General features: G+C 40.7%; 1 protein-coding gene across 1 annotated transcript in view; it reads right to left on the bottom strand.

Moving 5' to 3' along the window:
• Positions 1–14292, bottom strand: part of ret (ret proto-oncogene receptor tyrosine kinase) — a 57699-nt gene that overhangs the window by 7587 nt on the left and 35820 nt on the right. Inside the window, exons 20-26 of the mRNA XM_050070436.1 lie at positions 4520–4765; positions 3969–4259; positions 2865–3103; positions 2567–2762; positions 2277–2476; positions 712–994; positions 243–374 (exon numbers count right to left, since the gene is read on the bottom strand). Of these exons, the coding sequence (XP_049926393.1) occupies positions 243–374; positions 712–994; positions 2277–2476; positions 2567–2762; positions 2865–3103; positions 3969–4259; positions 4520–4765 (1587 nt within the window). The remainder of the gene's footprint in view (positions 1–242; positions 375–711; positions 995–2276; positions 2477–2566; positions 2763–2864; positions 3104–3968; positions 4260–4519; positions 4766–14292) is intronic.

Below are 14292 nucleotides of genomic sequence, written 5' to 3' on the forward strand. Positions count from 1 at the left end.
CCTGATGCAAAAAGGATGTTACTGGGAAGAATACACACGCTGGTCCTGGTCCTTTAATTTGTTCCATTACCAACACTGAGGAAATTATGTTCTCACTGGAGACCATCACATTTGGTTCTAGTTAAATTACTCCAAGGTTTCATAATTATCATGGACAAGATTCAGTGATGCTAAAATGTTATATCATTACAAAAAACACAGCCTGTAATGTTTTTCATAAGTGTTCATTAAATATAAAGTACCTTTCTCAGTGCCTTGCCTCCACTGGCATCTCCCTGTTGTCGCCCCCAGGCCTCGGACAGACTCACAGTCTCCTCGCCGTCTGTTTTCTGCACAGGACAGGAACTGCTGGCTCTCCTGACTGGCCTTGTTCGCTATGTACCACAAGTGCCAAAATCACACAACCAAATCTTTAAAAGACATTTGGGAAAATTAAAGGAAAACTGTTGAAAAGAGCCTGCACATGTGTGCCTGCGGTGGTGTTAAATTAGTTAGGAAGTGAAACTCAAACTGTCTCCTAAATAGCAGCGAGTCGTCACTGTATCCAAAGAAAACTCAACTGATCTTCTCAGATCTTTTGCCTCTAAACATGAACATGTGTGCAGTTTACTGATGCACACTAAAGATGAGCACAGATGATGTGAAGAAATACACCCTTTCATTTTAAAATCTCATGAAATATCAAGTGGAGCTTAACTGTTACAGTCTCACCTTCACTATCTAGTATGATGTGTATCTGAGTGCTGGTCTCCAACTGTGTGTGCTCCTCCTGGGCGACAACAAGGTACTGTAGTTCCTGGCAGTCAGGCCTGCGCAGCGCCTCTGAGTCATTCACATAAAGCAGTCCCCACATTTCATCCGAGGCCTGGGTGATGCCTATGGCTGTATAGCAGGACTGTACGTCAGCAGACACGTTCTTATCTGCCACCTCGAGCCGGTATGTGACCCTGAAGCCATCGAACTGTTGGCAGTTTTCCACACAGATTCTGCCAACCTGAGAGGAGTTGGGAGAAGAGATTGTAAATGTAAAAACAACAGGGAATTCAAATGGAGGGATGACAAAATTCAAACATCTATAGGTCAGCATATTAAACTGACTGATGAATTACAGATACTTTTTTAACTGGGCCAGCAGATGGCAGTCTGTCAGTATGTGTAGAAGTGAGTCAACACTTTTCTAAAGGAATACTTCACCCATAAAATTATAATTTATGCATTAATTACTCAGCCCATGTTATGCTGTATGCATGGAAAATGCCTCTAAAGTCAATGAAGAATCCAAAAACAGAAAATTCTTGATTTAAGTCATAAATGTCTGCGTTTATCAACAGCAAAACTAAATCAAACATCCGTTTAAAACTCTCACACAACTGCACGTTCAGTATAATCCAAGTCTCATGTATCCAGTCGTCTGCTCAGTACTTCCCAACCACATGCATATTCATTAAAACCTCACTATTTAAAACACGTCTGCATACGTGTGACACACCTGGGCAAGCAGGTGTGTTTTAATCCTGCATGTGCATTCCACTGAGCAGCGTTCAAATAAACAAGCTTGCCCAGGGCGCTGCTCGTCCTTGTGTGAGACTGTTTTAGCAACATTTTTTAGCAAAAATGCATGTTTGTACTGAGAAGCACTGAGCATATGACTGGATGAATAAGACTTGGATTGTACTGCACAAGCTGTGTGAAAGTCTGTCAACGGATGTTTTGATTTAGTTTTGATGATAGCCTTCTTCACCTAAAAAAAAATCTGTTTTTGTATTCTTTATTCATCATGGAGGCATACAAGAAAAACAAAGTTTTCTTCACAAATTCAATGTAACATGGGGTGCATATAAGTTTTTCTTGTGCTACCACACAAAGTGCTGAAACATTCACACGTGCTCACACCATCTGGGGCAATATGGGGTTCAGTGTCTTGCCCAAGGAGACACTGACATGTGGACTGGAGGAGCCGTGGATTGAACCACCGATCTTTCAATTAAAGGACGACCCGCTCTACTTCGTGAACCACAGCTGAGTGTAAAAATGCTGTAACTTTGGCAGATGCTGCCTTGACATGTGTGAGTGCTGAAGCCTAAAATCAGCTCTGCCTAAACTCATATTTGGAAGGGAATTCATGGTCAGTGATCGATTAGGAACAATTACAGCATCCAATAACTCTTCCAACGTACACGTGGGCATGTGAATAATTTCATGTTTGACTTGAAAAAAAGTCTACCTGCAGACTAAACACAGATTTATAGATTTGTATGCTGGCTAGTGACGAGTACCTGAGCATAAACAGAAGCTCTGCGTGTCAGTGTGAACATCTGTGTGATGTTGGGGAAGCAGATGTGGACAGGTAAGATGGTGACATTGAAGTGCAGCAACACTGTTCCCTCTAGACCGGGGTAGGTGGTGTCATTGACCAGGTAGTCCAGCTGCAGTGTGCGATTCTCAGTCACATACAGGTTCCTCTCCAGGATAAGCTCTAAAATTGAAGGGAAAACATGAACATTTAAATGACAAACAACAATGTTCATAAAAACAGATGATGTGTAGGAGACACTGGATTACTTACGGTAGTTGTAGACGGTCTCTCGAATGCCTCCAATAGCAGCTTTCTTCTCACTGAAGGTCCTTGTTATGTTAAATGTCTTCTTCACCCATGGGTCATTATTGAGCAAGGTCCCCACATACTTATTGTGAGTCTGGTCTATGGGAAAGATGGGGGTTAAATCCCTGTCAAAGACAAACAAAGTGCCAAAAGAGCCACCCTGGGGGAAAAAAGTGAGAATTTTGTTTAAAAGATAAAATCAGACATTGTGTCTATGAAACAATCAAAACTGATCTGATCAGTGTTTCATTAGTCTCCTCACCTTTGTCCGATTGAAACCTATGATAATATCTGCTGTGTCTGTTCCATTCACATACGGTGCGTTATCGTCCTCATCATCAACAAAAACATCCAGGGAAGTGTCCACCTTGGTGACGACTGTTTCTGTGCGGACTGTGCACACAAGCAGGAGTCTGTAGCATTCGCTCTCCTCACGGTCTAACGGAGCCGTCACCACCAGCTCTGTGGTGTTCTCATTTACAGCAAATGGAGCAGGGGTATCTGTAGACAAGAGGAACAAACGGAATCAGGAGTGTAATATACGAGTCACAGATGGTAGGGGTGTGATGTGATAACTAAAATGCTAACTAGTTTCAAGGAAAACTTCACCCCCCAGTTACTCATCACATGTTACACTGAATTTGTGAAAAAAACTATTTATCTCACATGCTTCCATGGTAAATGAAGAATCCAAAAATGGAGAAATTCTTGATGAATTGTAGTAAAGGGGGTCCGCGTCAGTGTGTCTCACACACAGGCAAGTAGCACAGCTGGCCAAGTGTGTGCGTTTGAGCTCTGCTTATGCATTCAATCAAGCAAAATTCAAATGCATGCACTTGTCCAGGTATGCTACTCATTCGACTGGATAAATGAGACTTGGATTATACTGCACAAGTTGTGTGAGAGTTTGTAAACGGATGTTTTGATATAGTTTTGCTGCGGACCCCTATGACTATGACTTTATCCTGATTTTTAATAAGATTTTTGGATTCTTCATTCACCATGGAGCCATGTGAGAAAAACAGTTTCACGGTAAGACGGGGTGAGCAGTTGATATAGAAATGGTGATTTTGTGGGGTAAGTTTCCTTTAATGGTAGCACAAGTGGAGAAGAGTCTCACAGTCAGAAAAGTAATCCCAATTGTGTGTTACATTCAGAAATATTTACCTTAAGTTTGCTAAAATTAGCTGCCATAAGCTACTGGTCATACCAGACCAACGAAGGCTGTGGCTGTTAAACCCCTGAGTGTATTACATTAAACAATGGTGCATTTTTTTGCTTATGAATTTAACTCTTCATTTGTAAGAGGAAGAATATGTTATTTCTTCTTTCAAATGTTACAAAGTCTCTCTTTCATGTGTCTAACCTGATTCCACATTGTAAGAAATGGTGTAGTTTGGGCAGATGTTGAGTCTGGTGAGACGTCGGAGTTGCCGTAGGGCCCCGGGGAACCTGTTTTCCATGATGTGGGGGTTGGAGGTGTCTCTGTGCGGGAAGCACAGTTCCTTCATATCTGTCTGAGCACACTGAGGCATCGTGGCATTGACAAAGTCCAGGGTGATCCGAGGTGAGTTTTTGATGCACAGGGACTTCTTGGTGAAGTCAGGTAACACCATGGCATGCAGGAACAACTTCTTCACAGACCATGAGTGTTGATCTGATAAGATGTACAGCCAAAACAAAAACAACAGGGCGTTTTAATCTCAGACAGTGCTCTTTTTGATGACTGAGCTCTTTTTTTTGCCTGTAGGCAATTACATTATCATCCTGAAGTCAGAGACCTGAACATGGAGCCAATGCATTATTAGTATGCAAAGAGCATAAACGTCAAGAAACTGATTTACTCTCATGTGTAGGGGATACCTGGCACTGAAAGGAGACTATACATTAAGATTAAAACGCTCACATCCAACTCACATAGCAAGGCAAAGTCACTCCCCTCCAGGGTTTTGTTCAAGGACAGTATTCCAGTGTTGATGTCCAGGTTGAACCAGGAGCTGTAAGGTGGACGTCTGATAGTGCTCGTGAAGCACAGGTAGAAATGCGGCCGCTCAGTGTCGCTGTCCAGCATGGCGTGGACCTGGAGGATCGGCGTCCCTGCCAGCTGGCCAACATACACCGTCTCAATGTACTCAGTCTGAGGGAAGTACAGCCCTGTCGCTCCTGCAGAAAGACCAAATAACCAGATGTTAAAAAACAGGCAGCCAAGTGAATCACAGGGGAATCTGGTTATATTTCCTTTAAGGAAAATGTTGATAACTGAAAATAAGGCCTGACAGTATTGCTGAGTCTTATTACAGAGCAGGTTATCAGACATCTCCTTCTAGATATTTTACTGTGGGAACAAAACCCACTGACAATGCTGTCTGGCCACTGAATGGAAATTAACACATACATGGAATATGACAGGTTCAGTTTTTTCCCTCCTCTGATACGTCTTTCATCTCTCCCGTTAGCGGAAATTGAAAGGGGGGCTCAAATGACACTTATGCAGCTCTTTTAATGAATTTCTCATACGGTCAATAACATGTGGTTTCCGATTCTCCTTGTGCTCACCTTGAGAAGTTTAATTACAAGGGATAACATGATATGCAGGAGAAATGAATCATTACCTGCCAGAGGGGAGTGTGGGATGTGTATGTGTGCATGTGTGTCGAGGAAATCCATAAAGAGCAGGCTGTGTGTTTTACAGGAAAATGGAGATGTGAGTGTTCCTCCTGTAATTATATCCCTGTTATGTTCCTCTTTGACGACGGTAGGCGACCATTTAGGGAACGCACTAATGTCATTAGCAGACAGCAAAACTAGATTTTCTATTTCTGTTGGTGCAGTTGAGGCCTCGGCTCTGGTTTCAGACATTGATTTAATTTCGCGGGGGTTGGATGACAGGAGGCCGAGCTGATGGATAAAATGTGGCCGTCCTTCCTGAAGGATGGAGATACACTCTGCAGCCCTTTTCATTAAAAGTGTTCCTGAGACAAAAACAAACAGCAGGCTACTTGTTTGTCAATCCTGCTGGGATGGTGGGAGTCAGTTTCATGACTCACATTTTAGGGATGAGTTTCCATTTGCTAAATCTATCACAACCAAATTGAAATCATTCATGCTCATGCTTGAAAAATATCTTTGGGCCTTATCTGGCTAACATTTGCTGCATCTTATTTTCTGTTAGGTGTATAGATCTGATAGACACCACCAAAAATGGTGATGCTTTTGAAACAAAATTCACAATTAATTATATACCTGTGTAACAGTCAAAATCCCCCTTGGAGGATAATGAAATATGTTTTTTCAAATACCCTAATGTCTTGGAATTAAATGTGTGAAAGCACAGGATGGGTAATATGCAATTCAAGGTCAGTCAGACAAGGATTTACGTTTATGATAAAGGAGATCAGAGTCTACTATGAACTCTTGGGAAGTGTAAATAAGTCATAATTTTGTGTTTAAGGGATGACAATTGTGCATCTGTTCCTTTCTCAAAACCAACATGATGAGCTGCTCTTGTTTGTTGGGTTTATCGTAGTATTACTGTAAGTGTGTATGAAAGTATGCAAATGGACCACAGGAAGAATAGTCAGTGCTAATGCTGATGCTTATGGGGAACCAAAGAAAGAAAAAAAGATCAATTGCCTGATATTTTTTCTTTATGAATGTGTTCCATGCATGTGTTTTTGCACATTTCACTCAGTACAATTACCCTGTCTTCATTGTTCCTAGTTAAAACTTGAATAAAAACCCACATCGTAATATCAGATCTGTAACAATATTCTGGAAACGACAACACAGAGGCAAACGATTGATTGTCAAAGCTTTAAAAAAGATTGAAAATAATGATACAAATAAACAAAAATATATAAAATCAGATTCCTCTTTATATCCTTTCATTAAAAGCAGCACTGGACTGGCTCATTCAACAATTTTATGTTTAAATGATAAAAGAATACAGTACGTTTTTCCTTTTTTTGTACTGCACCCTGGATGAATTTAGCCTCTTCATTTTCTGTTATTGTAATACTCTCCATAGACACTCCACTCCACAAACCCATTAATGATCTAGCTTTTTTTTTCTTTTCTTTTTTGGATGTACCAATGAGGCTAATTAAATTGGCTATGTTTGTTTCCTGAGTTGCACAACACAGGATATCATTCAGAGTGAATCTGAGATTTTATCAAACAAGAGATCAGGCTGTAGATTTCAAACCAGAACGTACGCAGGAGCATGAAAAAACGATGATCTTAAGTTTCCTCTTAAGTGAAACAACATTTATCCAGCATCGACCACCTGAGGTCATTTGATACCTCTGTGCCTGATTAAAGCCAGTTTGGGCTCAAAACATTGTACTTTTTTATTGTAATAAAATGGTGGTGTTACAAGACCTTGGAAAGCAGAAACAAATTGTTCAACATGGATGGCCTTATTATAGCAGTAGTTCATGGTATAACACACAGTAAACTTTAAGAAAAAACTCTGAAGAACTTACACGGGTGCGCTGGTTTTATGTGAGAAAATATAGGATGTGAAACTCAGTGTATTCTTAGTGTTGGTCTCCAGCTCTATACTTAAAATGACCATTAGAGGGAGCCATTATCTCACACACACAGGCCCCAAAACAGTGGAAAGCTGCAGCTTAATCATTATCATGATACATTATTGGACTAATGCTTGTATTCATTTGATAAGATGCTAAAGATCCTGGATTTAATTGTCTCTAAAAAGCCAGAAATGAGTCCTTTCTACAGCCCTCTATGAGATAAATAAAAACAATTAATTTAATCTACAGATATCTTACACATGACACTCTCATGCATCAAACAGTGCAGATGACAGCAGCTTTACAAATAAAACCAGAGGGTCCAGCGTGTTAACCAGTGGGAGCTGAACGCATTTATGAATGTTGATCTTGGCTCGAAGCCATGGTGACTGGACCCCACGCAACACAATTTGTTTATATCATTCAAAATTCAATTTCTTTCCAGGACTGAAGCCAACAGAAAGCAAGCAGTTTATATCAAAACTAATTAATTGAATGGATCAAACAGGCCTCTCTTAGCAAATGGCATCTTTGGTCTGTGATGCCATGATGAAGATTTTCCAAAAGCATGACTCATTAGCTTCCCTAAATGATGCACACGAATGACAGAAATACAGACAGTAATGATGTTTCACCTCTGATGTCATGCACGGGTGAGAACTTTCAAAATAAAAGATTTTACTTCAATGTCTTGGGAAAACTGAAAAATGTTGTTTTCAAGTTTTTGACAGATATGAGAACAGTAAGCTGTTTTTGGAACAGCCTTTGCCCTCTCATAACTCAAAGTGTGTAAACATTACCACCATAAGCAGACCTTTTTATAGCCCTCAAACACCTATAAAACTGATGCTAAGCTGCCATATACAGTGTCATTTCTTCAAAAGCCGGAGTAAGTAATTTTGCAAACAAAGCCAATGTTTGAACAGGAGGACTCTTGTAGCAATCCATGTTTACAATAGATATCATGTACTGCTGAGTGGATAGCGAAATTGAACTCGTGTGTCGCTTGAAAAAAACAACAACACTGGAAAAACCCTTCACTCATCTGTTCACGTGTGCCTTTGATGATGGCAGCTTCCTTGAGTTAATTACGGCCTGTGTCAGTTTTGTTTCATTTTTTAACTGTTGAAGGACGAAGAGGACACAAGCTCATCATCACAAAATCTGAACCATGTGCTCAGTCAGCCATAGACCACCACCGCATGTCTAAGACTGGTGAGAGCTGATAGGGTGGGACGTCCTCTCCGTCGTCCCAGACAAAGACAGGAACTCAATTAGCTCAATGCGTGCTTCGGCTGATAGATTTACCAGCCATGAGCTCATGTGCTAGACTAACCCACAGGCAGCCTCCACCTCTGTGAACGTCCCTCTAAGTCTCAATGAAAGAAAACGTGAACCTCCCACCCAGACGTCCTCACTTGTCAACAGCATGGCAGATCGGGGAAAGTGTCCCGCTTGCTGTATGATTCATTCCCTCACTAATCTCTTTCATAGACTGGAGCTCCTGCGGTGAGGACTCAGCCCTGTGCCCTTTCTCTCCCAAGGTCAACGTGCGCTGCATCTGTCCCTGGTAACGACCCATTGGAAAGGCCGTGTTTCTGGCAGCAGACCAATCAATAACCGTACTAATCAACAGTGATGCTGATTGTTTTCCACTGATGAGACAGACGGGGAGAAAGGCTGATGGCTGCATGTGTGCAATCATCTCCGCTGCACATAATATGGACCCACTTGTTTAGCTGCATGGCCACAGAAATGTTACATCTGCTGCACAGGTTTAATTTCACAGCCACATCAATATCCACATTTTTAAAAAATCCATCACCTATTACAAAGTCGCAGTAGCCAGCAGCATTGAGGAGCATCCACCCTATATCATGGTGATATAAATACAATAACTATCATAATCGCTCTGAAACCGATCATGATGACTCTGCTTCCAAAGATGTAACAGTTATGGGAATGGTTCTCTTCAGGATTCAATTAACTAAAAAGCTGCACATTGAGCTATAATTCCAGTTATGAAAGCTAATATTGATCATAATGTTTGGAAATCTCTCCCTCTTGGTTTCCTGTGCCAGCATGCCTAATTGCTTTGTCATATCATGCTGGATCCAGGACCTGGATTTAATATAGTCCTGATTGTGATGCTTTCAGTCTCAAAACAATGAGGCGTAATGGGGAAAATAATTCATTTCCTGTTATGATGACACAGTCATCAAACTTTTCATCAGAGTAATACGATATCTGATCTCAGTTTGGAGGAGGTAGTCAGGCTCCAGGTAGATTACTCAGTTTACCGTGATGCATACCGTAACATAATAATCAATTACACCATAATGTAATCCAATTAGCCCTCAGAGAATACAAGAGCTGAGATCCAATGAACCGTGTTCATCAGTCATCAAGAAATCTAATAGAAGATCTCCTCGGGGGTTAGCTGCAACTACAAATTCAGTTTAAGAATTCCTGTGGGAGTGACAGTGGCATTAAAAATTGAACACGTGGTACATCATAGAGCTCCAGACTGAGTTTGACGCAGTAGTCATTAGACTGCTTTGATAAAACATCCCTGTCCTAATCACAGTGGTGGTAAAAAGCCATCAGACTCACTGACATGTGCACAGAGGTAGACAAAGACATTAGCTGCCTGTGGCAAAATACACTGATATCATTTTTAATTTGCATAAATAGTTTCCTGCCGCAGATCTCATGACGGTTTCTGTTTACTAGGTGAACAACTTTGACAGACTTTGTGACCAATGTTTACTTTTTGAATATCTTATCTTTATATTTGCTCCTACTAACAGTATCCAAACAAATCTGTTAATCACTGCAAAGAGAGACAGACCCTTCACAACTTAACACCTAAGTCATGCTAACATCTCTGTGAGGTTTTATACTCTCGCAGCTCTCGCACAACACTGCTTTGTGTGAAATGCTCAAATCGGTAACATTATAATAACGTGCTCACATTGTCAGTGCCAACTGTGATGTTTAGCAGGTTTATTTTGTCATGTCTAACAATGTATTGTTGTTAGCACGCTAACATTTGCCGTCATTAGTTTTGCAGTTTTTTGTTGCAAACACAGGCTGTATATAAAGATGGACGACATGACAGCTACCCCAAAGTGAGGCCGAAACATCTCAATCACCCCCTTGTTGCTGGCTGCAGTTAGGTCATAAAGCCCACGCTCTGCATATTAGTGGATGGGTTATGGGCCAAAAAAAACCTCAAAGTGCACTTAAAATATTTTTTTTTGGTTTTAATTAGTTATTTAATGCTATAAAATGAGGATATTATAACATGATTGTGAGCCAGTTGGTGGGCTTGCATTTAGTGGCACTGCTCACGATTGGTCGCATAGATGATTGGGCAGGAAACTTGATACCACATATATTGCTACTGTGCAGACTCTGGCTCCAATTGACGTCACCAGAGCAAGATGGAAGCGGCCATATCCAGGATATTTTAGCTTCTATACTGTACAGTGGGGGTAAGTGAAGACAAGCATCCATCTTTACAGTCTATGGTCGTAAACCAAAGTATTGGACCAGTGATGGGCAAAGCAGTTCTTTTCAGTGTACTGAATCAGTAGAATAAATTCATGTCAAAAATTGTTCACCAAATCGTTCAGTGCCTAACCGGAGCTCTGACTGTGTGTAGCCAAAGCCCCTCCTGGACGTGCTCTGGGCTTTGAAGCAAATTTTTGTGGTGGCCAAATTGTATAATTACAACCATCACAAGACTTTTCCCTTTGACTTTCTTGGCAAGGTGTCTATAAAGTGGTGGACTTTTCTGAGCATCACAACCCCTGCAAAATTATTTGTTTCACCGTCGCAATGTAATCCATTTGGTCGGATAACATTTGGAAAGTCTAGAAGAGCCACCCGATTGAATCATTTTATTCCCATTCAAGTCGGTGAAGCGCTAAACCAGGAATAGCCGGCTTGGCTGGCGAAGTCTCTAGTGTTCCTGCTCTACGGGCCACACAGTGCAGAAGCAGTTCCAATCATTCGGGTAATTTTATACATGGCAGATAAACGTTTTTAGCGCCAACTGAATATTTTCATGACACCTAATTATTAAAAAAAAATTTGGTACTATTACTTCCTACATCGAGTCTTCAAGACATGATAGGGGCAGGCTTGAGCGACTCAGCAACTACCATCACTCAGGGCTCACGTTCACTGTGTACCTTCAGCTGACTGAGCGCTCAACTGAACTGAAAAATGAACGGATCGTTTCAGGAAGTGATTCAGTTCAGGTCGTTCACCCAAAAGATTAGCTTCTTTGAATGAAATGTTTGTGAACGACACAACACTATATTGAGCGAAAAACATAAATGTTAACCTAATGATGATGTTAAATCAAAAGTCCAGGGATCATTGCCACCAGTATTCATCTGACAGACACATTAACAGAGCATTGGTATCTCTCAAGCTATGCTGTTACAGTTGCATGGCTTAAAGCAGGCATGCATAAGTACAGGCCAACTTACACACATTGTGGTCAGTTGTGCTAAGGAAATAAACACTTAAAAATCTAATGAATTAAATATAAAAGTTAGCCTATACTGTTTCCATATTATGCACTATGTGTAGCATTTTTGCATCATTACATCTTTACCTCTTTATTTCTCAGATATTGTACAGTGCCTAAACTAAAAAGAGCGCTGTTGAGATGAGTAGCACGTTTAGCTTCTTGTTAAAATGGCGTGTCATCACGTCAGGTTTAACAGTGAATCTGATGGATTACAGTATGGAAACAAAGGGAGGGCAGTTGCTGCATGAGAATAGAGGGCAGTGATCATCCAGCACAAATGGAAGTGAAGCTCTCAGAGTTTCTGGCACTGACAGGTGGAGGAAGGAGTGGAAGGCCAGTGGAAAAATAATTTCCAACATGTTTACCCTCTTCAGTAAAGTGAAGGATCACACAAATGGACACAGGGTGGGGCTGGAGAGGAAATGCATTCTCTTTTTGACAAGAAGCAACAGGATTTAAAATGAGGTTTGAATTAAAAAAAAAAAAAAGACAAAAAAAAGGCAAATCTGTCCCCACAATGCTGCAGAAATGAGTCCTAAAACGCAAAAATACGTTCTTGAAGTCAAGTGTTTTTTGAATGGATTTTTGGTGACTGAAATAAGGTCTGTACTTAACACAAGCTTAACATTTTGTTCTACGACATTCTGCAGCTTTAACATGTCTTAAAAATGAGACTACAGCCTTGTTGACATTGAAGTCATGTGAAAGTGGTGTATTTCGTTATAGCCTAACATTAGCTTTTTACTTTTGCCGATTGCATTTACACTTCAAAAATCATAAAGGTGGTGTTAATTTATGAAGTTTATCTTGCTGAACAAAGTGTGTAAGTAGCATAAAACTTTGTTTGCCACAGAGTTTATTTTCTGCAATAATTCCAAAATCCAATGAAAAAACCCACAATGGCTTTTTGTTGAGGGAACCAGGGTGATTCTAACTTCCAGGCTGGCCTACAAAAAAACAAACAAAAACAAAACAGCACTCTATTGTCTAATTTTTTCACTCTAATTAAAATTAATTTGCATATTCATGTTTAAAGCTGGTACACTTTGCACCTTTAAAACTACAAAATGCTATGTTCACCTACATGCAGCTCTGCAGCGTCACACGACCACGTGGAATCAAATGAGCTTAGCTTATTCTTTTGTTTCGTTCATTGTTGTAAATGATGGGTCAAACACAGCGCACGCCGCTAGGCGACTGGAAAATAACTTGTCGAGGCCCATGTGAAACGAGAGGACTAAATGCCCCGAGGGCGAAATTTCAATCAATGTCTCCTTGTCCTTTCACCACAGCAAATTAGATTCTACCCATGCATGAGAGGGAAGTGTGACCCTGAACTGACTAGAGGATAAGGCAGAGAGCTTTGACAGGTAGGAGCAGCATCCATGCAGCTCCAGCAGCAGCAGAAGCAACACTCCACAGTTAGAGGTTGGGATGGAGACGCTAAGCAGTGGAAGTAATAATGAAGTGGGCGGTGTCCCTCCATTTGGCATTACATTAAAAAAAAAAACACTGGTCCAGTTTGTTCAAAACTTAATGGGATTATGAATTTTTGCCAACATTTTGGTGATTAAAAATCGCATGCGCTGGCAAAGAGAGAGCCATAACTAAAAGTAAAAATGACAAACTTTGAAAGGCTGAAAGTGCTGCATCACTGCTATGATACTGATCAAACCTGGAGGGATGATGCAACGTTTTACTGACTCTTCCAATCGATACATAGACAACATGTTTACTGTTGTTCATTAATATCTTTTTTGATTCCTTGTTAAAAATGTGATTTTATTTTTTGTGGGGCAGAATTTTTTGTTTAGCATTTATAGCTTTATTGTCCTCTTAGGGACTGGGAAAACTGGGGTCAAATGGGTGGCGGGAAGCTGAGACCAGAAGTTGCCACTTTTTTTAAACAAAAAGCAATAAACTAAACACCAAAAAATATATTCCCTGTGCCAGTGCCATTTTCAAAGCCACACAAAGAGAAGCAACACTGTTCACGCAATTCAATATAAAAGATAAACTCTGCAGCAAACAACTCGTATCATGATGTTTTCCAATTATCCTAAAAGAGACGTAGTGACAGCAAGAGTAAAAGAATTGACAAGATTTATGATGTATCCATAGGCAGCACAAGACAGAAGCTTTACCAAATCATATAATGTAATAAGGAGCTAAATCAAATAGCAGCATGTATCAAATGAGATTTATTGGTCTGGTCCTTCTCAAAACGGGAAAAGATGCTGATGAAAATCATCATTCTAATGCGAGGAGGAGGAGCAGCAACTAAAGAGGCTGCAAACAGCGCTTCCTCTGGGACGGTGGGGTCATCACTGGAGATTACCACTTGGTTAAGGTTTCTAAGGTCAGAGGGCAAAGCAGGGTCAAAGCTACAGTAGCAAGGTCAACGGTGGAGGAAAAACCGATCGATGCTTTTATGTGAAAACATCTGTGGCTCTTCTTAGGGGAGTGATGGATTACACAGAAGTGTCTGTTAAGAGCATTTGGTTAATTTCAATGAAGGCTTTCACCAGGTTTAATCACAAAAGGTACTATTGAGTTTCAGCTCTAATGTTTTTTTACCTCTGCAGCTACCATTCCACAAGCCCTCATTG

This window comes from Epinephelus moara, chromosome 19 (genome assembly GCF_006386435.1).
Source record: "Epinephelus moara isolate mb chromosome 19, YSFRI_EMoa_1.0, whole genome shotgun sequence".
Lineage (NCBI taxonomy): Eukaryota > Metazoa > Chordata > Actinopteri > Perciformes > Serranidae > Epinephelus > Epinephelus moara.